Here is a 24155-nt window from a genome sequence, read left to right on the forward strand (position 1 = left end):
TTATTTTTAGAATAGTTTATCACTTTAAATGTTTATGAAAGCTGCTGTATAGGCCACAAGTCTATAAAAAGTGTGATTGCTATTTGCAACCCTGCCAATTTAAGGCTTTTAAAAAGGGAAAAAAACGCTCTGTTGTGGCTCCTTAAGACCTGCTCGGTGCTCTGCTGTTTTCTTCATTATGCCAAGTAGTATACACTGTACAGGTTGAAATTGTGGATAGAGTGTGATCGCATTGATCAGGATACACACTTCCTTGTTTTTTTCTAAGGCCAGAATCTTGAGGCTGTGCATCCTGGGTTCGGTTATCTCTACTGACCGCTTCCTGGTTTTGTTTCACAGTGATGAAGGACAAATGGACTATTCCAAAACACAAATAGAAAAAGTTTTTAAATCAAGGCCAAAACTAAGGTCAAGCTCAGATGCTCATATACAGTATATGACTTACATAGTGTTTGTTGGTGTTTACTTGCAAATTGTAGCTGTAGTTTTGTTTCTAGTGTTTCGTGATTGGTTTCTGTTGCAAATGTTTTCGTTATCTGTAGTTCAGACAATAAAACTAATGTTCACCTGCTGCCTTAAAAATGCGAGTAAGCTCACAAGTCAAGACCTTTGTTTCAACTCACAAGCTCAAGACTGCTGAATAGAGAGATTGTGTTTTACAGTTTAATTGAGAAATATAACATAACATATTAAAATAGGTACATTTTCCTGTATATTCATTTGAAATTAACACGTGATTCTTTTTTCATTTTCGTTTTACAAAGCCTGACAATCTAAAGGGCGCTGTATATTAAAACATAGGAAATTCCCCAAGGACTAATACCAAGCTTGTTTTTGTGAATTGTTCTTATTCACTGTGCTCATTTTTGACCTTTGTTTTGCTTTGTTTGATCTGAAGATCAGTCATCACCACCTCCTGATGTCGTAACCAGGTAAACAGCAGCACACAGGTGAACACAGCAAGGCCAGAGTTTATTTTGAATGCAAACACCTGAGTCCACAGCCCAGCTTAGGACTTTAGCCTATTCATGTGATCCACTCAGCAATCACGGTGACTCACAGTGAGAAAAGAAAGACGAGCTTTAACACTATTAATACTGCTATGATTTGAATACTGATACAGTAATGATAAAAATGAATATTGTGTATTATGTAGTACAAATTTGTGTACTCATAGCTCACAATCACTCGAAATTCACTGGCCAAAGAAATTCCATTAATCAGATTATGATGTTAATGAAGGGTTGAGTACAGAAGAGAGAGTATTGTGATAGGGCAAATGTAGGGAACTACATTTATTATGTTTAATGTTTTACAGTGGACACCTGCGACCTGCAAACTGCGACCTGTGTCCAGTAACTGCAAGCTCACAGAGCAAAGCTGGCAAAGCCAAACGGCATGTTTAGTCAAACTAACAGGTGGGAGTCTTTAGCACCAGCAGGTACCAGGTACCACTGAGTGAGAGAGAGAGAGAGAGAGAGAGAGAGAGAGAGAGAGAGAGAGAGAGAGAGAGAGAGAGAGAGAGAGAGAGAGAGAGAGAGAGAGCAAGGAAGATTGAGAAAAGACTTGTTGATGAAATACCTGGAGCTATAGCCCTAATTTCTCCTCTACTGTGAACTGTGACTGAAACCTGCATTTTCTGCAGTCAGGGTCCCGCCGGACTCCAAGCTAATTACTTTGGGTGTAGGTGAGAAATTCTTGGTGAGCTATTTAGCACATGACATCAGAGGGAGTCTGTGGGCAACGGATCCAACATATGGAGCGCTATAGCACGAACAAACAATTTACTAAACACCTCCCAAACACATTTATCATCATGTGACAGGCACAAAGCCAACACACCATAAACACACACAAACACACTGCCACATTCATGTATAATTCACTTTGCTTTGGAATTTCTTGTCGGGTTGCATCGAAAAAAAAGAGCAAATTACAGGACGCACCACCTGTTTATGATTAGACTAAAATATGAACGGATGAAGAAGGGAAGGAAGGAATAAAGTGATGATCGTTTGTGATCTGATTCAATTATTCTATAATAAAAAATTACTACAAGAGGAGAGAAATCTCTTAGCCTGGAACTATGTACACAAATATAATATCAAAGGAAAACAAAGCAACATCTAAGCTGTGTTCCCATCATCTGTGTTTAGGAGAATACACCTTAATGCATTTTACATCAAAGTAACATAACACTTTCACTACATGACAATTTTGTTTAGGTTCCTGATATTACCTGGGTTTATTTTTCAAATATCAAGTCTCTTGGTGGTCCCATGGCAGGATCCTGTGCTCTGATTGCCGTCACCCAGGTTTGATTCACAGGCAAAGAGGGAACTCAGCCACCAAAGAGTTAACTCTAAGTGGCGGTCCCAAACCTGGATAAAATGGTCGCTTCAGGACATCCAACCAAAAACCTGCACCAAACCTAATATGTAGACCACATGATCTGCTGAGGCGACCATAAACAGAGAGCAGACAACAGACCGTTGACAACATTTTGCATATATCAGGATGTGGTACAAAATGTCTAGAAGGATGTGAGGGCAACCTGATAGAAATACTTAACAGAAATGGCTTAAAAGAATGATAGAAAAGAACAAACGAACAAAAAAAATGAGATTATTAGAAAGTTCAGTAATCCTGATTTATAAAGAAAAAGGCACTATATCGTATATTTTGGCTATTTGTACTGGATACAGATTTATGATGGTATCTTAAACTTATTCAGAAATAAAGCAATATTTGAAGAAGAAGAAGAAGAAGAAGAAGAAGAAGAAGACACCTTGGTTTTTTCATATATACATTATGAAATCTTTTCTTTACATATCCCACCTTTGGAAGTCAGAGTCAGAGCACAGAGTCAGTTATCAACACCTTTGGAGTAGAAAGGGTTAAGGGCCTTGCTCAAGAGCCCAGCAATGGCAGCTTAGTGGTGCTGGGGCTTAAACCCAGTCCTTCCAATCAACAACTGAATTTTCTACTCTAATTTCTCACTCTACTGAATATTCCGGATAATAAACAACAGGAACAACGTTTTCTATTCCTCATTCTGTAGTTATATATAGTCTATTCAGCATTTAGTCTTCACCAAGCCTTTTATTTAAGACATTTACTGCTCCTGACATTCAGTGCATCATGTAGTCTCTCACTATGACTAACTCACACATGCACGCTCACTCACACACAGTGACTAAGTGATTTTTCCACAGCGATGTCTGTCTGCATCCTCTGCATCACAAGCCTGACCTAAGATTTTGCTCACACACTCATGTCTCTGGAGGTTTAAAATCAAACACAAACACACACAAACACACCTCTGGGGGTCTCTGATAGTGAGAGGCTATTAAAGAAGGATGTCCTTTTATTTCAAGACCCATAAGAAGTCCAGAGCGGTGAGAATAACAGATCCTGCTCTGCCGCTCCGCCGGCATTTCATACATCACTCCGATTTATCAGTTTATCTGTTCACCTCCATCCCTCCTTAAGCATTGTGTATTCACACAGCACAACAGTGCCAGGAACCAACACTACTACATGCCACATTTTTCATCTTGCAATTCAAATTATAACCTTCTAAATGCTTGCAGTGTATTTTATTTCAGTCTGTGTTACAAAAAGCATAAAAAATGAAACAGGAATGTGAAGACTCTTGGTTTTGACGAAGACCCTTCGGTTCAGATAAGAGGCAACATGCCGAGCGGTGATAAGTGTGCTGAGGACGAGATGGCAAGTCTTTCATTCACCACTCTGCTGATATTAGAATGAAAGGCCGAATGAGAGAAACACGACAGTGTATACTAAAAAAAGAAAGTTATGATGTGGACAGAGTCGTTATCAGGAGAAAGGACGTAATGGTGTAGATCCAGCCTTTAATAAAAATGAGACAGATGCTGTGTTGGGAAACAGGTGAGGTGAGATCGAAACGTATCTTCGTGGATTTATGGTACTGTCATCTCCTGACTGGTTCTCTGCATGTCAAAAGCAACTGTCAGTCTTCATAAGTCTTTAACTTGCCTTATCTTCAGCTTAGACCTAGACATATATTCACGAAGAAAAAAGAAAATGATCTGTAGCAGCCGATAGTGTTAAGCATCAAGGGAATTATTTAGTCCTAGCTAGCAAACATTGATACGGGTTAAAGACAGTGTGCTAGCTAAGCTCCATAAGATTAAAATGGCTGCTTCAGGTTATTGCAGTAGACAGGACTGGTGTTGTTGTGGGACTAAAAATAACTGAAGAGATGTAGCTAAAATGGACAGGACCTGGTGTGAAGTGAGAGTGGATCAGCAGTCCACGTGTTGTGAAGGTAAGTCCTGATGGGAGAAGCGCTGTCCCTAGGAACATGATTAAAAAAAGATAGTGTATCTGTGACACAGACATTCACTAAATTCCCCCCACAAAGGGCAATTACCGATTCTCTCAGGTGTAGTAATATAAAAAAAGGCAACAACAGGTGTATGCACAAACACACACATATCCACCCTTTCCCTCAGAGCATACCACTTAAGCTGTCAGCCGAAGAGTCGTTTGGACAGGTGTACGCACACAAACTTAATATCACCGCTAAGAGAGGGAGGGAGAAAAGAGGGAGGGGAGTGAAGTCTTAATTTCCTGTGTGGTGTGGCAGTGACCCTTCGACCTTGGCTGCTTGTGCATACACACACACGCAGGTCCAGAAGGATGGTGGATTGTATGAGATGAGGTAATGTACCTCTCACACCTGTCTATGTGACTCACACTGACAGCTAAATGAACTGTGAGTCTCACAGACAGACTCTATTTCACCCTCTCTCTGTAACACACTCACACACAAAAAAATAAGGATGACGATAATGTAATGTAATAGTCTCTGTATACACACAGAAACACTTATAGTGTGTGTGCTTATCAAACAGCCCCTTTTTGTTTTCTTTTTATCTCAAACTATATTTTAATATATTAAGGTTTTATATATACCTCAAAATAACCACCTGGTTTTTCACTCTGTGTTTCAACCATGCTGATGGTGAAGTAGTGTTACTCCGCCTCCCAGATGTAGCTCCGCCCCTTAAAACTATCCAGTCAATTCGATTCAATTCAATTTTAACTTTATAGCACTTTTAACAATTCGCATTGTCTCAAAGCAGCTTTACGGAAGAATAGAAATAGAATAAAAAATATTTTAAAAAATGATAAAGTTTAAAAATTAAATTACTGTACATCTCTAACATCTTTCCCTATGCCTAGCTCTATCCCTCTGCAGACAAGGACAGAAGGAATTTCAAAGCTTTCCACAATTGAGTAGCATCGATCACTAGAGGCCACCAATCAGATTGTTTTATGTTGAATGGTCCTCGTCATGAATCAAACCCAATCACAGTCGCGCTGTGCTGGAGTCAGTACAGTGCAAAATGAAAGACAAACTGCAATGTGGGTAGCAACAGAAACGGGATCACAACAAATATTGAAAGGAGAAATTCAAGCCAAGTAACCGTTTAAGCGAGAGAAATACGTTGGTTAAAGTAGGTACAAACATTTATTTGTGATTTAATTGAGTTTAAGAAACTGTTTCATTGGAGCACAGACCTATTGTACATGTACTTCAGCAGCTCTACAAGTAAGTGCTCGTTTCTCGTATATTCTTCCAAAGCTGCTTCACAGTGGAAGCACTTCCTGTCACTGCAATGTGAAAGAACATCATAGTGCAAGAACATCATAGATTAGAGCTGATAATAAAAAAGGAATATGATACACCGCCAATAAGAAACCAGGCGTTCATGAAGAAATCGTTTAATTTACTACACTGTTATATACTGATATTTAATGTTAAAAATTTACAAAGCAGCTACACATTCAGAATAAAAAGCTACAGACAATAAAAAAGGTATCGGTTATACAAAATCACTGTGACTATGTTGATGACTTTTGATGGTAACTTGTGTAAGCCTTTGTTATTTTTACACATTGGATTTGGAAACACCCACATCTGATTATGTAAGCTTGAGCCCTTAAAACAATAGAAATTCAAAATGATTGTTAAAAAGATTTGCTGATTCTGTGAACTGAATCTGGGACCAGCACCGTGTTGAAGGGAAAGGGACATAAATCTGGTTTATTAACTGATAACGATTCAAAGATACACTCGAATGCAACAAGGCAGAAACTGAATGAGAGCTTAAATGTATAATAGATAGACACACACACACACACACACACACACACACACACACACACACACACACACACACACACACACAGACAACGTGATGCCTCCATATACCAGCCTCCCTCGCTGTGAAGAATGGGACGTATGCAAATGCCAGCCCCGGCATGGGCCGTAGTTTCCCACAGGCAGAGAGAGAAAGAGCGTTCCTCCCCTCTCCGCACTCTTTCAATGGGCCTTTTCTTCCGCCGTGGAGCCCTCTCTATGGCCAATAGTGGTCCACTGCATAGGTAGCAAAACCTCTTTCTCTCCTCCCATCCAAAGCCTTAATACACAATAGCTCACTTAAGCATTCTCACACACGCACACACAAACACCCACCCACACACACACACACACACACACACACACACACACACCAGCCAATAAAGCACAACTGTGCACAGCTACAAAGGGGTTCATGAGACTTGGACCCTTTTGTAGAGGGGCGAGTGGGGAAGACAGAAAGAGAAATAAAGCTCTTTTCTTGCAAGGTTTCTTGCACCTCTACCAATGAGAGCATAATCAGGGCTAATCATTAATCTCCATTTGCAAAATCACAGACAAGATTGGAGTGCTATTCACTTCCAAAGACACTCCTGATGTCCTAAAATTTGTAACGAAGGAACCAATGCAGTGGTTGATATTAGACTTATCTAGAGTAACAGTTATTGTTATGAGGAGCATATAAATGGTTATTGTGGCACATTATCACAGAGTTTGTTTGACTCTGAGTATCTAAAGGTCTATTGTAGCATTATGTGTATTGCCTTAAGCCTTTTTTTGCTTTAAGCAATACAGAATAGGTTGCTTTGTTGCCACCCATTTCCCTTTCTGGCCTTTCCAGAAAGTCTAATTAACAAAACAAAGGTGCCAATTTCCTTCTCTAAAATGTTAAACAGATTTAAAACAAGTGGTGATACACAAACCACCAAACACAAAATTGTACACGGTCCAACGCACTCTTAATAATGTGTTGTGCACTCTTTTTCACATTCTCACACTCTGGCCTTTCTCGAGAGGGCATCCATGTTGTTATGCAAAACATAAGATGGAAGAGAAGAGCTGGCCTGCCAGTTTACAACAGCCCCTCAACGACACCTCAGCAGTCCTCCAAAAAAACTGACCCCTCACCTCCTACAGTCCCTCCCCCATCTGACCTCCACATGGGGGAGCGCTTGCCCTAAAGGGGATGGTCTGAATGGGGAAGAAGGCACGCAGGGAAGAAACAGAGCTTGGCCCAAACCGAGATCAATTCAGTGTGAGTGTGTGTGTGTGTGTGTGTGTGTGTGTGTGTGTGTGTGTGTGTGTGTGTGTGTGTGTGTGTGTGTGTGTGTGTGTGTGTGTGTGTGTGTGTGTGTGTGTGTGTGTGTTCAGAGCTTTGACACACAGCCAATTTGTTACGCTGGACGCCTCACAATAGCACAGGGGGAGAAAGTGAAGTCATACTCGAGGCAATGCATGGGCACCCATGTCAAAGGTCACTCAACATCTCTCTGCTACTGTGTCAGAGAGTTAGAGAGGTAAATACAGAGGGATCAGAAGACAAACACAACACATAAAATATGATAGAAGAGGAGAAAAGAGGCTGAGGTAAGGGGGATGGGGCACTGGTGGATTTTTCTCCTGACTCAGCGATTTCATTTGGACTTGAGGAGGAAGTCCCTAAAAGACCACAGATAAATGAAAGGTTCCTAAACTTTGCACACCGGGAGGAGATCTCTTAAATGTTAACAGATGGCTTTTAAAATGTTTAGGATCGTGTCATCTCACAGCAATGTGTCCCAAAAAGACACCCAGCACAATTCACACCATAAACACACACACTCACCCACACACACAAAAACTGTGATAGATTTATGATGCATTCATTTACAGCCAGACAAAAAGCTTGTTTATTAAGGCCTAGTCAAAATCGCCATTTGTTCATTTAAAAAGAATTTCAGACTTCTGGTGCAAATAAATGTAATCAAATAAAATGTTTGTGTCAATAAAATTCACAGCGTTAAAGATGCAAGCATGAGAATTTCTCTAAAGCTGTAACATAAAATAATAATATATAAATAGGTTCTATGGCACGCATTTAGCGAGGTGGTTCAATTAGTACATTTGCTGAGTTAGCTAGCTTGCTTGATTCTGTCAGAATCTATTTTGTGTAAATGTAGCAGTGTATCAACTTTATCTAAATGAAGTTAATAAAGTTCAGTTGTGGTACTGCTCTCCAATGCTTTTACATTCTCATAATATCACTAGAATTTACATATTTTTAATGAAGTGACTAGCAACTAGCAAGCATGCTAAACAATGTCAACAAATTTCTCACTGCACCAAAACCCTTTATATCACCAGGCTTTTTTTTTGTCACACATGAAACGTTGACACAAACTGTACAATTCTAGTGTGATTGTCAATCTACAGACTTAAAAAAAATCAAACTGATCATCTTTTTTTTCTTTATACTTTATGATCACATACTTTATGGCTCTAAGGTGGAGAAAGCAATTAAAACTTTTTTTTAGCAAAATAAAGTCTACCACACCTATCATGATTGGCCTGTTGGACTACGCCTCTCTCTCTCTCTCTCTCTTTCTCTCTCTCGTTCTTGGAGAACTGAGATCTGTTTTTCAGCTAACATTGTAGTGTGCATGTAGGTGTGTGAAAAGGTTGTGCCGATGTGCAAAAACAGAAGTGTAAATTTGGGGCTTTACAACATCTCAAATTATACAAAAAGCATCAAGATTCTTTGAAACATAACCTCCATTTTGCCAAGCCACTACAAAGAGCAGCACACCCCATGGAGCGCTGCCCTGTTTATTTTCTTAACCATGCTAATACCGGTCAGCCACATTCCTGTGCTCCCAAACTGGGAGGTTTCAGATTGCCCTGTGGTATTCCTGTGAGCATGGAGGTGGAGGGGAACAGTGAGGAAAAGAGAAGAGAAGAGAGGCCCGGCCCGTGAACCAGCAAACACCTGTTGCACTGGGGACTGTTAACACCTCCATGTTACCTTCCTTCAGGTCACATGACTCAAGAAAGCTGCACTGTCAGAAATGGTGACATTTTTAAGACATGCTTTGATGGAGTATATACAGACCAAACAAAGCAATACTTGCCTAAAGGTTTGCTTATAGCGGCTTTCTTTCTTTCTTTCTTTCTTTCTTTCTTTCTTTCTTTCTTTCTTTCTTTCTTTCATTTTATTAACACTGTGAGACTATGTGACTATTTTAAAATTTGTAGAAAATTTTTATTTTTTTTTTACTTAATATTTTGTAGCCATCATGAGACCATTTTCCATCGTTTATAATGTTTTGCTGTCCGAAACAGCTGTTATGGTTCAGGTGGTGTGAAGGTGTGTAAAAAAAAACACAACTTGCTCTAATGAAGTGTCTACCATCTGAAAAATTCTTCACCTGTGCCCTAACTGCCCCTACTAACTATATAAGGGTGAACAGGCACAAAGGGTTACCCTGACAAAGCAACAGTCACACCAAAAATGTTTCACCTGATGTCTAAGTGCTACCTCCTGCTTGCTCTGGACTGAGACAAACCCCCACCCCATCCAACACCCAATGTTTTACACACACACACACACACACACACACACACACACACACACACACACACACACACACACACACACCTTCCCTACTCGGACATGCATCATTGATAATGTTAATCTGTGGAATTTCAACATAAAGCATTTTGATTACAACTTACAATCCATTCAGAAGATAACTTGGTCAAATAATACATGCAACACTCTAAATTCTAGTTTATTATCATTTCGTAACTGTGACTAATTGGGTCCAGGAATTGGTTAAAGGGGGATTTGTTTTCAAATGGGAGTCAGATGGTCAGCTGTCAGCTGACAGCCCTAAACACCTCAGCACACCTCCTCAGGCTCAGTCAGCCATACCGTGACCACTTGGGAGAGTCTGGGAGGCAAATCTGCAATCAGATGTTCTTATGGGAAAGGTTGCAGAATATTATTTGTCTCCATAAGGATATAGCACTTATACTATGGTTAGTCTTGCTGTGTCTTAGCAATATGTCCACCACCAGCATGAAATTAATTCTAAATACTGATTCAGCCAGCATGCACATGCACATGAGTAATACACATGAAGCAATAGTCACTTGTTGGTGTCAGTTTCCTTAAAACTATGTAAAACACATTTCTGCTGTTTGTATAGACCTAACAGTTTATGTGGAAATATTTCACGTAAATACATTCACACCCTTTTCTGTGAAACGACAAATAAATATTAGTGTTCATGTTTTCACTGAACAACTAGATATTTCTATAAAAAACACATGCAGTGTTGACCACCCTAACTGTCTCAACAGAATATATGGTGTGGTCAAGCATTACGTGAAGGAGAAATGGGCGGGGGTATGCTAATAATGCACCTGTGGAGTCATATCACTGACCCTATTGGTTACGGTCAAAGCCAATCACAGGTCTTTTATTAAACTGTATTGTACAATACAAAATATTTATGTTGTGAACTTGTTAACATCCTCTTTAGGGTAGTGTAGAAGGGTAGGGTATATATATATATATATATATATATATATATATATATATATATATATATATATATATATATATATATATATATATATATAAAACTGACATATCTTATACTTCTATTAGTATCCAGTTGTATGGTCTAGCTGTATATTCTAGTTGTATAGTCCAGTTTTATGGTCTAGTTGTATGGTATAGCTGATTGGAAGCATCAGTCAGAGCATTACTGTATGATCCGGCTCAGGTGTCCGCGGTACCTGCAGTGCGGTGAGAGCTCAGATTAGAGCATCGGGTTAACACACACACACACACACACACACACACACACACACACACACACACACACACACACACACACACGCGTAGAGACTGACTCACATCATTACACTGAGCATGACCTCCCAGCACATCTCTAGGCTAAAGCGCATCGGTGTTCGCCGTTAACACAACAATAAAAGGTGTACAAACCAACAATCAAGCACCACCTTTCAGCACATGACTCTTGGCACTTTCCGGGATCATAAACACGCACGACACACAAATAAAGCGACAGCCTGTAGAAAGCCACCGGCAGCATGCGAGACACCAAAAGCGTCTGTTTTTCTACCTGCACAAGTTGACATTTGGTGCAACGCCTCGCCTTCCAACACCTTTCAAAACGGATGAAAACGATTTCGTCTGTGTCCGCGAGTTTAACCGTAGACAAATCAGATTTACAGCAGTGAAAAAAATACAATATCTATATTTTTCCCATTGATAAACCCTGAGCGATGTTTTATGCCTCCGATCAGTTGGGAGAAAGCTGCGCGCTGAAAAGCACCGCCAGGGAGCGCATGACGGAAACGGAACCAAAACACACCGTTATTTCTGAAGTGGCACAGAAACAGGAGAAATCAAGAAAACGACGGAACACCACATACGACTTGAGTCTACATCTGGAAGAGAAAATCTTTAGAGGATTAAAGTGGGTGCGACACGTTTTAAAGGTTTGCAACAGAGGCACAACGTCTCCAGAGCAGAGCGCAGAAGGAAAAAACAGTCAACCGACTCGTGTGTGTTCTCAGAAACGGACAAAAAAAAACCCAAAACAAACAAAAACAAAAAACTCCTATATTGAAATCACGGATCTAATAAAATACAAGCACAATATAATAAAATCAGAACAAATATGCAGATATGATAAAAAAAACAACAAACAAACAAACAAACAAACAAAACGCACATGATATGATGAGAGAGTGCCAAAGTGCCAAAAGTGCCAAAGTGCCCAAAAGTTCATTCTCATCAAGTGGTCCAGTCCCAGAGTGAGATCCTGTCCTGCAGCCAGCCCGAGTGAGATTGATCAGAATGTTGTTCAGTATGTACACACAGCACACATTCCTTATATAGGCTGAGCTGCAGTTGTTGTGCAGCTCTGCAGATTCCTTTCCTTTTCTCCTCCGAGTTACCACCCAGAGAGACAAATGTGCCTACAAACAGGTCCCTCATACACGCTGCTGAAAAGATGCTTAATGACACATGTATGGCTTAGACACGCCCTTACTTTTCTTACACAACTTCCAGCAAAGTTTTTTTTAGTAAACAACGAAATCAAGACTTCAGGACTTTCCGTTTTTTCTTCAGCCAAACAGAGACGCGTGTTTTGGTGATCTGGGGACCGGTTTACACGTCGGAAAGCACACACTTTTAACTAATATGTCGAATAAAGAGATACCAGATTGTGATCAAGAGAATAAAATAAATCTGTTTATTGTCTGGTTATTGATAGTGAGATACAGTGGACTACAGACCGGCTGCCTGCTACCACGCAGTAACGCGCAATAGCGGAACAGAGGAACGGCGGAACAGCCCATTGTACACAGATAAGTTTAGAACCAGAGAGAAAACACAACAAAACCTCACGGAAACATCATTTATAAGCAAACACGTTTGTTTTCACAACACGATTTTCGAGGTCCTGGAAATAACAAGCAGGTTGTTTTGCGGTGGAACGGAGATGAGGCAACAAACAGGTAAATACATTCTGCGAGAAATTAACTTTCAGCTCGTTGATGGGGGTGAAACGTGATCCTCGGATTCAACAGGAGACGTGAAGGTTTTATACCGGAGAGTTAAGAAGAGTGCAGATTTGTTTAGGAGAGAAAAGTGAATGTGGAGAAGCAGCGAGAGCGCGTTGGGGCGCTGGGAGCGTATAACGGTGCGCGGTGCCGCTAGGCGGAGAGAGCCAGGTATAACGGTACACACACACACACACACACACACACACACACACACACACACCGCTACTTTCCGCTCACTTTGGCTGATTGGAAAAGTCTCGCCGCACGATTTCAGCCACCGATCGAGTCAAGTATGAAGCCAACGCGCTTTCTTTACTCACCACTCGTCCTCTTTGGGTTCGCCTGCTTTCTGCGCTTACACCTGGGGCCATCCGCCATGATCCTTTCGCTGTGTGTAAATGCCGTGGCGGAGAGTCACCTCCTCTCGGCCCCCACACCTCCCCTCCACCTCCCCTCCCTCCCTCCCCTAACACTCCACCTCCCCTCCCTGCACCTGGTTTACGACACTCGGCTTTACGACATTACCTTCTGGCTGCATACACCTCTCACTCTCTCACTCTCTCTGCCTCTGTCTCTCCCTCTCTGTTTGGCTGACTATACTGTACTAAAGAGTAGGCAGTGCCACTAGCCTGCCACCTGTGCTATACGGTAATATATTTTGGACAGAACGTCAAACACAAACACAAGCTCCTTTAGCCACCTGAACTGCTTTCACCCTTCAGTTTCTGCTTTATTTTATGTGTTTACTATATCACTATCATACTATAATACACCTGGGATCCTTCTCCACTGGCAGAATGTTGGCAGAGTGGGCAGCATGTAGGTGCTGTGTATGTTCTGTATGAGTCCACATGGTATTCCACAGGTCTCAACTACTAGAGACTTCTCTCTCTCTCTCTCTCTCTCTCTCTCTCTCTCTCTCTCTCTCTCTCTCTCTCTCTCTCTCTCTCTCTCTCTCTCTCTCTCTCTCTCTCTGTGTGTGTGTGTGTGTGTGTGTCTCTGTGTGTGTGTGTGTGTGTGTGTGTGTGTTTCTCTGTGTGTGTGTTTGTGTGTGTGTTTCTCTGTGTGTGTTTGTGTCTGTGTGTGTTTCTCTCTCTGTGTGTGTGTGTCTGTGTGTGTGTGTGTTTGTGTCTGTGTGTGTGTGTGTGTTTCTCTGTGTGTGTTTGTGTCTGTGTGTGTGTGTTTGTGTCTGTGTGTGTGTGTGTTTCTCTCTGTGTGTGTGTCTGTGCATGTTTGTATCTCTGTGTGTGTATGTCTGTGAGTGTCTCAGTGTGTGTGTGTTTATGTCTGTGTGTGTCTCTGCCTGTGTGTGGGTGTGTGTCTCTGTCTGCATCTGTCTGTGTGTGTGTCTCTGTGTGTATTTCTCTGTCTGTGTGTGTCTGTCTGTCTGTGTTTGTGTGTCTCTGTCTGTGTATGTGTGTGTATCTCTGTCTGTGTGTGTGTCTCTGTCTGTGTGTGTGAGTGTGTGTCTCTCTGTGTGTGGGGGGTCTGTGTGTGTGTGTGTGTGTGTCTCTGTCTGTGTGTATGTCTGTGTGTGTATGTCTGTGTGTGTGTCTCAGTGTGTCTGTCTGTGTGTGTGTGTCTTTGTCTGTGTGTATGTCTGTGTGTGTATGTCTCAGTGTGTCTCTGTGTGTGTGTGTGTTTGTCTGTGTATGTGTCTCTGTGTGGGGGGGGTCTGTGTGTGTGTGTGTGTGTGTGTGTGTGTGTGTGTGTGTGTGTGTGTGTGTGTGTGTGTGTGTGTGTGTGTGTCTCAGTGTGTCTGTCTACGTGTGTTTGTCTGTGTGTGTGTCTCAGTGTGTCTGTCTGTGTGTGTGTGTTTGTCTGTGTGTGTGTCTCTGTGTGTCTGTGTGTGTGTTTGTCTCTCTGTGTGTGTGTCTCTGTGTGTGTGTGGGTGTGTGTCTGTGTGTGTGTGTCTCTGTCTGTGTGTGGGTGTGTGTCTGTGTGTAGGTCTGTCTGTGTGTGTGTCTCTGTCTGTATCTGCCTGTGTGTCTGTCTGTCTCTGTTTGTGTGTCTGTGTGTCTCTGTCTGTGTATGTCTGTGTCTCTGTCTGTGTGTGTGTGTCTCTGTCTGTGTGTGTGTGTCTCTGTCTGTGTGTGTGTGTATGTGTGTGTGAGTGTGTGCATGATACCCTGTGATTGAATGGCATCTCCTTTAACCACTACACTACAAGTGTTCCTGCCATATTTTTCACCATGACCAGGATAAAACAATTATTTAGGTGGAATGAATGAAAAATAAGTTGTTTTGTGTGTCCAGGTTTCTAGTCACAGTATGCCAACAGAGGGCAAGATCACACTTCCATTGTTCATTCCATTGAGCCCACCTTCATGACCATGGTTCTCATAGTAACAGCATAGTCATGGGACTTTATATTTTCAGTCACATATACAGTCTTTATATTTTCAGATTTGCAAACCCCTTATATTTAAATTAAAAAATTTACATATTAAAAAAATCATTTGAACTGAATGGGTTAAATCCAAATCTTTTAATAACGTCAGGTTGGACAAATGGAAATTTGAATAAAAGGTATTCTGTGGGTGAACCATCCAGGCATAACTTCTAGGGCTCTTAATAATATGAATAAATTAATTGAATGATGTTTGTAAAATACATTTGTACTGAGTAGGTCTATGGAATTTTTCTTACAGTTAAAGTCATACCCAGACTGCAAAACATTTGAGAACCACAAAGGTACACCTACTTTATATCTAATTTGTTTTTTGGTGTGAAAGAAAAGACTACATAATTAAATCACCGTATTGGTTTCATAATTGCTATACAGTTTCTGATGCTTAATGGAGATGCATATGGCACAACAACGGTTTAACTCGACAGAGGCTAGATAGAATAAGATAGCTCTGCATGTATTACGGAGGTGTAATAGATATCTCAGAGATGAGCTGAGGTGGAAAGGCTTATTTCAAGTGTGCCAACTGCCACCCTGTACCGTCCATGTGGCTGCGCCTCAGCATAGCTCACATCATCCTAAACTATTCTTCAAACAGAAGATCTCTCTGAATAACCCAGTGAGCCCCAAGTGACCAGAGACATGCATGGACATCTATTATTAGGCCAACCTACTGTAGCTTCATATGTTCAACCTACGGTGGATAGAAACTAGTGGCGTCAATGCAGGAAGCACCGTAGCCTGTGTTTTTTGTTTTGATTTGTTTTTGTTTTCATCGTGTGGGTGTGTAGAAAATGGTTAAATTTTCATGGATGTTTCATCTAACATAATCTATGACTTTCTTGTGATATATCAGTGATTCCAACCAATCGATCTTAGATACACTTTTTTTTATACCTGACCTCATAATAGATATGTATAACATTAAACAAATGTGTGGCTGAATTTCAATTGATTTCATAAAGACAGTGTAGTATGTAGTAAAAAAAAATAAATAAAAGGTACAAATCTGATGATTTAACATATTGGTAAGGATAGAATGCCTGCTACTGGAATGCAAGTTTTCCTTATTTGTATGATAGATCAGAGTAGGATAATTTTATTACATAAAAAGAGCAATAGATGAAGGTCAAGTTCTGATTGATGGCTTGCATTGATGGCAAAGCATATTAGAGCTTAAATGAAACTTCACCTGACGTTGCATTTTACCTGAAATCACCTAATTAAAAAACTGACAGGAAAATTTCTAGTTTTAACATTTTATCGGACACTTTGATTTATATTTATTGTTACAAACGTTGAAGTTTACATGGTCCAGGCAATGTCAGCATAATGTTGGTCAGATTGTGTGTGAGTGTGTGTCTGTAGGAAGAAGGAATGTGATGTGTATCCCAAGGCACTGCAAGGATCATGGGACCCTTTCTGTGATGATTCAATCCTCCACCCAATGAAAGAGATCGCTGTTCCTCTGGGACTGTTTATGCTGTTGCACACAACCAGAGAGAAAGAGAGAGAGAGGGAGCTGCAGACATAAGATAAAGCAAGAGAAATTGGGAGAAAGAATACAGAGTGATAGAAAGAGATGTCCTAAGAAAGATAGTGTTCAGTAGCATATCCTGGATGTCGTAACAGGCAGAGTTTATAAGATTAGATTTACGAGTCTATGATCATATGATGTGAGATTCAGAAATATGATAAACAACAAGGCAACATGTGAAAAACTGAATTCATACTAATGGAAACACAAAAGTCATGTGAAACAAAAGCTCCCATGCAATAGAGTGGTACAGAGCTTTTTTCTGTTCCAGATCACAAACGTGTGTGTAGCAGTGCTGGTGTTATGGCGGGCAGTGCTGGGCTATTCTTGTACCTGCTGATGACTATCAGGTTTCTGATGGACTTCAGCTGGGTGTGGTACAGGACTAAGTGGACACTGCTTTTTCTATTGACTATCTATATAATTTAATGCAGTATACAGCAAAACCAATAAAAGCAAACATATTTATCTTACACCATATCAAAATCTCTTTATCTGGTGGTTACAAAAATAATTTAATTACACACACACGTACACACACACTAACGTAGAGCGAATTAACTTAAGAGTGTGACAAAACTGATAAATATCCTGGAATCATGTTTATGTTTCAAATATGTAGGTCAAATGATGCAATAATTCCATTTAAAGAACCGCCTCCATCTGAAGTCAGAAAAACTGTTGCTTTTCTGTTGCATCCTGTAGCTCTTAGCTACATGTGCTGTTTTACTTAACGTGAAGGCCAGACTGGTCTGACGAAGGTGCTAGTCCCTTAGTCATTTCAGTACTTTCCCCTGAATGTGGCTGCACCCAGTGAATTATTCAGCAGGACAAAGTGCTCCACTCCTAGGGTGAGGTCTGAAAGAACAACACATTACAGTCGCATTACCGTCCACAGAATCGTAGTGGTACTTGGCAATAGTGTGAACAGTTTTATTTTAATGGTGATAATTGCTCAAGATTTCATCCATGTTTTTTCATTCTTGGAAACCTTTTTAGTTTCTTAATAAATCATGTGCAGAACAGCAGTCAAATTCAAGCAGAAAACAAGGCTGACATGTTTTTCTTACATTTTCTTTCTGAACATAAAGTAAACCAAGAATTATTTATTGTGTATAATATTCATTGATATTACACCTATATTGACATTCCAATATTTTCCCCCAAAGAGGATCAGTTGACATGATTCTTTCTTTATTTAGACATTAAGTGACATATCTGTGGTGAGCGACAAATTTTTAGATATTTAAAAAAAAAAACGATGTTTATTTTTAGTCTTAGTTTGCCATATAAGTCCCTGTGAATAGACTAGAAATGTACTAAAATTAGTGCATTAATATACACGTCATCAGCACTGTCAGAGCTGCCGTTATAGCAAATGTATGAACACCTTCTGACCAGATTAAAGCATTTAACAGAGCTGAAATATAAGATGCCATAACACACCATTTTAAAACAATGTGACACTTGACTATTTATATCTAGTTATATGTAGTGTATTAGAATGAAGGGAAAGTCCTTTACAGCAATGACAGAGTTATTTTTTTGTCTAGCTATGGAAATTCCATGGCCTTGTAATGACAGAGTTATGTCACTTTGTATCACGTGACTCAAATATTATAAGAACGTTATTTTATAACATTTATGTTGGCATGCATCCCTACAAATACTTCCCTATATCTAAAATATTTGGGGGAATTGTAATGGAAAAAAGTAGAATGAGTCCTGTAGAATAATTTCATTCCAAACTGGAATGGCAGTGACATCCATTCAAATCATTCTGGGAAACTTGATGCTATGTTGATAACACTGTAGTGCCTTATGACTGCCACGTCACCAGTTTGCATCAGCTCCAACTGTAATTATCTGGAAAAGAAAAGGTAGACTGAGAGAGAGAGAGAGAGAGAGAGAGAGAGAGAGAGAGAGAGAGAGAGAGAGAGAGAGAGAGAGAGAGATTTTTATTGGATGAACCTGACTGAGCTTGGAGCCGTAGTGATACCACAAAAATCTCAAATCCTGTATTTTAACCTGTGTTTTTAGATTTTTGTGGTACCACTAGGACTCTAAGCCAAATCAAGTCCATCTCTCTCTCTCTCTCTCTCTCTCTCTCTCTCTCTCTCTCTCTCTCTCTCTCTCTCTCTCTCTCTCTCTCACTTCAAAATCTACTTTGCAAAAGATTATGTCTAGAACACATAGTATACATATATACATGGTATACATCATTGAGTGAACCTGACTGGGGCTAAAACCAGAGCACTAACAGGTTCTGAAACATTCTGAATAACAGACTCAAGAGAAGCGTGTTTTAGTAAGAATCTGGCTTCAGCAGAGCTCAATGACGAGGTGTTTCGAGAGCCACACACACTCACATTTTTGCTTTCATGCTAAAGCAGTGCAGAATGGAAAAAAAAAACGAGTTGTAATTCAATGGAAAGTCCAGTCTTTTCCCGTTTTCCTTGGATCAAGCTGTCATAGCATGAAGTCATATTTTCTTGGAAAACAAAGAGTAAAAATAATACTACCACAAATATAAAGCGGCATCCAGAAATTTGGTTATTAAAGTAATAGCAAGGATGTTAGAAGCCACTATTTTGAAGTGGTGTTGATGGGACCACCAATCTGGAGCAAAATATAAGGTGACCGCTTTTCAAGAGCCTCTGTGCTGACTCCAGTGCACCCGCAGAAAGCAGCAGGTTAAAGCAACTTGGTGACTTCATCAACCAAAGTCATATTTTTTACCCGATTAAGTAAAAAGGCAGGAACACCAGACCTCTATTTTTGTCTGTCATTTTCTCCTTGTCCTTCCTTTTTTTATTTCTGTCATTATACATGACCGTTTTTTCCCTTTTTACCTTCTGTGTCTCTAATGCATGGGAGGAGGCAGACAGGGGCTTGGAAAGGATGAGGGGGGTGAAGGCAGAAAGCCATCCTCCGTGCTCTACATTAAGGGATCAGGCTGTGTCTCTGTAAATGAGTATTGATCCTGCTTCTGGCGGGATCGTTTAGGAGATTAATGCTGGCAGTAGTTGGGGTGGTGGTGGGAGGGGGGTCTCCAGCCGAGGCAGGGAAGCCAGCGTAAAGCTACCCAGGACAGAAGACCTGCTGTGGGGCGTTGAGGAGAACAAACCCCTGCCTCCCCTCTACACCATCTGGACCAAGAGCCCAGGGCACCAGCTGCATGGGGGAAGGGTAGAAAGAGAGAGAGAGAGAGAGAGAGAGAGAGAGAGAGAGACAGACAGACAGACAGACAGAGCGAAAGAGAGAAGAGAGGTGGAGAGTAACAAACAGAGAGGAAGAAAGGAAGGAAGGAAGTATAAAGGGATAGAAAAGAAAAGAAAGCTGCAAATGAAAGGGAGCACACGAGGAAGAGGGAGAAAGAACCAATGCGAAGCTTAGACACACATAAAGCACTGACTGTGAAAGAGAGTGGCAGAGAAAGAGAGGGAAGTGAGGAATCACATGCAGCTAAGAGAAGGAAGAAGCACAGGAAGACAAACGCAATTAAAGAATTGTAATCATGAACATAGACTTCCATGAAGAAGAAAATACATCAGTTCAAAATACGAGAGCATAGGAGTTCAATGGAAAGAACTAGAAACAGTGTCAAAAAATAAATGTGGGAGTGAAATAAAGAAAGAAACAAGTGGGAGAGAAACAGAGTTAAACATTAGAGCTGATGAGCAAAAGAGAGAGCAGAGGAAATATGCCATGATGGATTAGAAGAGGAAAAAAGGGAGTAAAAGAGCAGAGTGGCTAAAGTGGCCCAGGGGAATCTCCCCAACATTGGGCCTAAGGAAAACCATTACAGAATTACAGAGCAAAACTGAAAAATTCATTTAAAGGTGCATTTTGGAAGCCCATAAGGCCATAACGTATTCAGGAAGCATACAGGTACAGGATTTTTTTATGTACAATATGAAGCAGAACAATAAAACAAAAGTGAGATTAAAAACTTCACTAGAACATGATGTTAAGGAACTGGTCACATTATAAAGTGTCATGTGTCCGTAATGCACCCTACTTCCTATTCTCTGCAAACTACAAAGTGTATTATAGGTACTATGCATAAGGAGGCTAAATAGTTGAACTTTTACCTAATATGGGATTCTAAACTGTGATTTCAGTTATGATTGAAAAAGCTAATCCCCCTGTCTATTGCACTGTATAATGAGTATATGTGAGGGTAAAGTAGCACATCTGTGTGCTGTAAATTGTTTTGAATGTCTCGTGACAACAAGAAACAGCAAGAAAATAAATATTCCACATATATAAATGTATATGTTGCATAAAATGATTCTAGTTCAGATTCTGTATAGAAGGAGGAGCGATCGGAGGTGGGCCAAAGAGATATTTATATCACACACTTTGAATTGTGTTTTATCAGGTAAACCTACCATAGCACACTGCCCACATAAAATGTGTTAACTTCCCTTAACAATGTCCAAACTGAACACCAATGAAACAGCTGCGGTGTTCACAAAGAATTTTATCTGACCCTTAAGAGTTCTCTGGGCTCAAGTGGCACTAATCAGAATATCTACGGCTAAATAAGAGCTTCTCCTTAAAACCTATTCAAGAGGAATCTTTACTAAGAAATTCCTAAACTAAAAGGCGTCGACTTTGCTAAGGATGCTGGTCTGTCTGAACAACGAAGACGAGGTAGTGAAGAAAATCACAGTGCATGATAAAGAAAAAAGTTCATAGGTCAGTTAATTTGCCAGAGACCTCTTGTATTAAAACCTGCTTTTAATGATATTTTTTCTTGATAAAATAACATTACAGTAGGAAAATAACATTTTGCCAAAAAAAGTTTTCATTAAAAAAAAATCTCATGAGAGTTTAATTTGTTTAGAAAGGTTTATATAAAGAACAAGTGATAGAAATATCACAATGTTACATGTAATCTACTTGAGAAAAAAGAATTTAAGAGTAAAATCAAGAACAGAAAAGTTTTGTGTGCTCTGATTTAGCTTTGTCTGCAAGTAGAGTAGATGTGATTACACTGATGGATTTCAATATGAGACCAAATCTAAGAACAGAATGAACTTTTAGCAGCAGAACCTTTGGCATTAATACAAAAGGAATTGTTTATCACAAATAATCACAGTTGCACCATCTTACCTATGAGGGCCAACAATATATTAGCATTTTTAGAAAATCCTACAAAAAAACAGAATTGTGACAGAGCACTGCATATGCGCCTGGGTTTTGGTGTGAACGTCCAGCAGCAGAAAGTCCAGTTATGAATGTCATAATGCTGAAACTATTCCAGCGCCTTGCAGCCCTCACAGGCCCAACAATGGAATGTTTTGAAGGCGAGATCATGATGTCAGTTGCACGCTGCTGCCCCTTCCAAAAGCAAATTTGTTATGAGCTCACTTCCCGTTCTGCAGATTGTCCTTGAACCGACCCATGGTTACAACGCCCAACAGGGTCCAGCTGCTCCCAGAGTAGACACACATCAGTCCAACTGCTGCACGGTGCTTTAACATCTGTAACTTGAGCATCTCAAATAAATGTCTTCATCAGTTGTGGGAAAGGGTATAAAGCATGTGTAAAGGGACTCCTCAGACAGATGGGTGACAAAGGACAAACACTGGTTTGGGTCCACTTGTCATTAACATGGAAGAGTCATCACCTTTAACCTATGACGTAACATTTCCATGCTGATAGGAGATGAAAGATTTTGGACTGACGAGTTCGACTGTGCTCTTTACCACCATCATCAAAACACCTTCTGAGGAATATCTTTTAGATGCATGATGTTTATTTCAATAGTACAGATTCAGTGATGTGTAGAATCTATAACAAGGACAGCTGAAGCTTTTCTGGTGGCTTGTGGTGGCCCGGCATTCAATGTAATGTCCAATATCTAAGAATGACTTGTATTACTCTACAGTGGTAGGTATGTTTACTTGTTACAAAAAGTGTGTGTCCAAAGCCTGACTTGAAAACGACATACACAATAATTTAAATTCGTCTGAATAAAAATGTGTACATAGACACTCTTGGATATATTTCTTTATATTTTTAGGCTTGGTGTATGGTTTGTAATGCTAAAATTGACTAAAATTGATTCTATGTATATAAGTTCAAAGATTCAAAGTTCAAAAACAATGATGACAATAATAAAGCTTATTTCCGACATTTCTGGCCTGGAAATAAGCTTTTTTTTTCTTTAAAAAGCAAATAATTATGTAGTTTAATGAAAGGCTTGTCGTTATTTCTAATTTCAGTTCTTTAAACAGGGCTATTAATATTGCAAACGGCCTCTTTAAGTTCAGCTCTTGTTTTGGTCAGATAATCACATGACAAAGTAGAACGAGAACAAATTTCAGTGTGTGACTTAAGCCTAAATGTACTGAATATGCAAGATAAATAAAATAGCACTGAACACTGCAATTGAATTCAAATGTGTGTGTATGTGTGTGCATATACTGTATGTGCAGAAAGAAAAGAGAGATAGGGGTTTTGCTGGACCATATAGAGAGAACGGTTAAGCTAAGTCTGTCAAGCAGTTCAGCAAAGATCCATTCCAAATGTTCCGTCAAAATCACCTCACAACCGCAGCTAAAATTTATTCTGTGTATGTTGGAGACTCAAGAATTTTCTACGGCTCCATTGCTGGCGTGAATAACTGGAAGAATCACACACACACGCACACATACAGTTCTATAATTCTGTATATCAAAGCTGTTTTTGGATGAAGGAGAGAGAGAGAGAGAGAGAGAGAGAGAGAGAGAGAGAGAGAGAGAGAGAGAGAGAGAGAGAGAGAGAGATTTATGCACATTTAACATTTTCCAGTGTTTCTTGTAGTCAGTCCCTGATTTCTTATAAATTCTGCTTCCCATAGTTCAATTCTTCTTTACTAATGTATGATTTTTCTTTTACTTCCATTTTCTCCCATTGTTGATTTGTGTTAAATATATATTACATTCAATAATTACCTTTTTTTTCCAAACAGCTTCTTTGCTTCTTTCGATCTTGCATGGGACCGAGTCTATCTGTTTGTCTTAAAAAATGATAATAATATAAAAACTGTACCAACTCTCTTTCAGATCTATAACCAATAACGTAACATGTCAATAACATGATGAACCAATAAGCCTTGTGATTTCTCTTTAGATTATGTTTTAAATAGAGCAAGAGGTCTAACATAAAATATACAATCATTATCAAAACTAAATCAGGTGTGTTAGAGCAGAGAGAAACAGAAGGCACTAAAAAGGTCACTCAGGACTCAGGACTGAGAAACACTGGGGTAAAATGATCTGAGTACATATATTTTAATCTTTCATTTTCAGTAAGCACTTTGTCCTGAAGTAACACTGGGCAGGAGGTGTGAATAGGTGTGGATGAGACATCTATTGCAGGGCAACACAAACATACATTCACAAAGTTCCTGTATAGAAGAAGAAGAAGAAGAAGAA

General features: G+C 39.9%; 2 protein-coding genes across 4 annotated transcripts in view; one reads left to right on the forward strand and one right to left on the reverse strand.

Moving 5' to 3' along the window:
- The window catches only part of zeb1b (zinc finger E-box binding homeobox 1b), a 55311-nt gene extending 42090 nt beyond the window's left edge, over positions 1-13221 (reverse strand). The window contains exon 1 of one of the 3 annotated variants that reach the window (XM_027177548.2): positions 13099-13221. In XM_027177548.2, coding sequence (XP_027033349.1) covers positions 13099-13156 — 58 coding nt within the window. In that variant the 5' untranslated portion in view covers positions 13157-13221. Of the gene's footprint in view, positions 1-11325; positions 11888-11940; positions 12171-13098 lie in introns of those variants that run through there. The other 2 variants (XM_027177553.2, XM_027177549.2) reach the window with 2 other exon arrangements.
- The window catches only part of znf438 (zinc finger protein 438), a 59721-nt gene continuing 47753 nt past the window's right edge, over positions 12188-24155 (forward strand). Inside the window, exon 1 of the mRNA XM_047817087.1 lies at positions 12188-12730. The gene's annotated coding sequence lies outside the window, so the exon portion shown is untranslated. The remainder of the gene's footprint in view (positions 12731-24155) is intronic.

Source organism: Tachysurus fulvidraco, chromosome 8, assembly GCF_022655615.1.
Source record: "Tachysurus fulvidraco isolate hzauxx_2018 chromosome 8, HZAU_PFXX_2.0, whole genome shotgun sequence".
In the NCBI taxonomy this organism is placed as follows: Eukaryota; Metazoa; Chordata; class Actinopteri; order Siluriformes; family Bagridae; genus Tachysurus; species Tachysurus fulvidraco.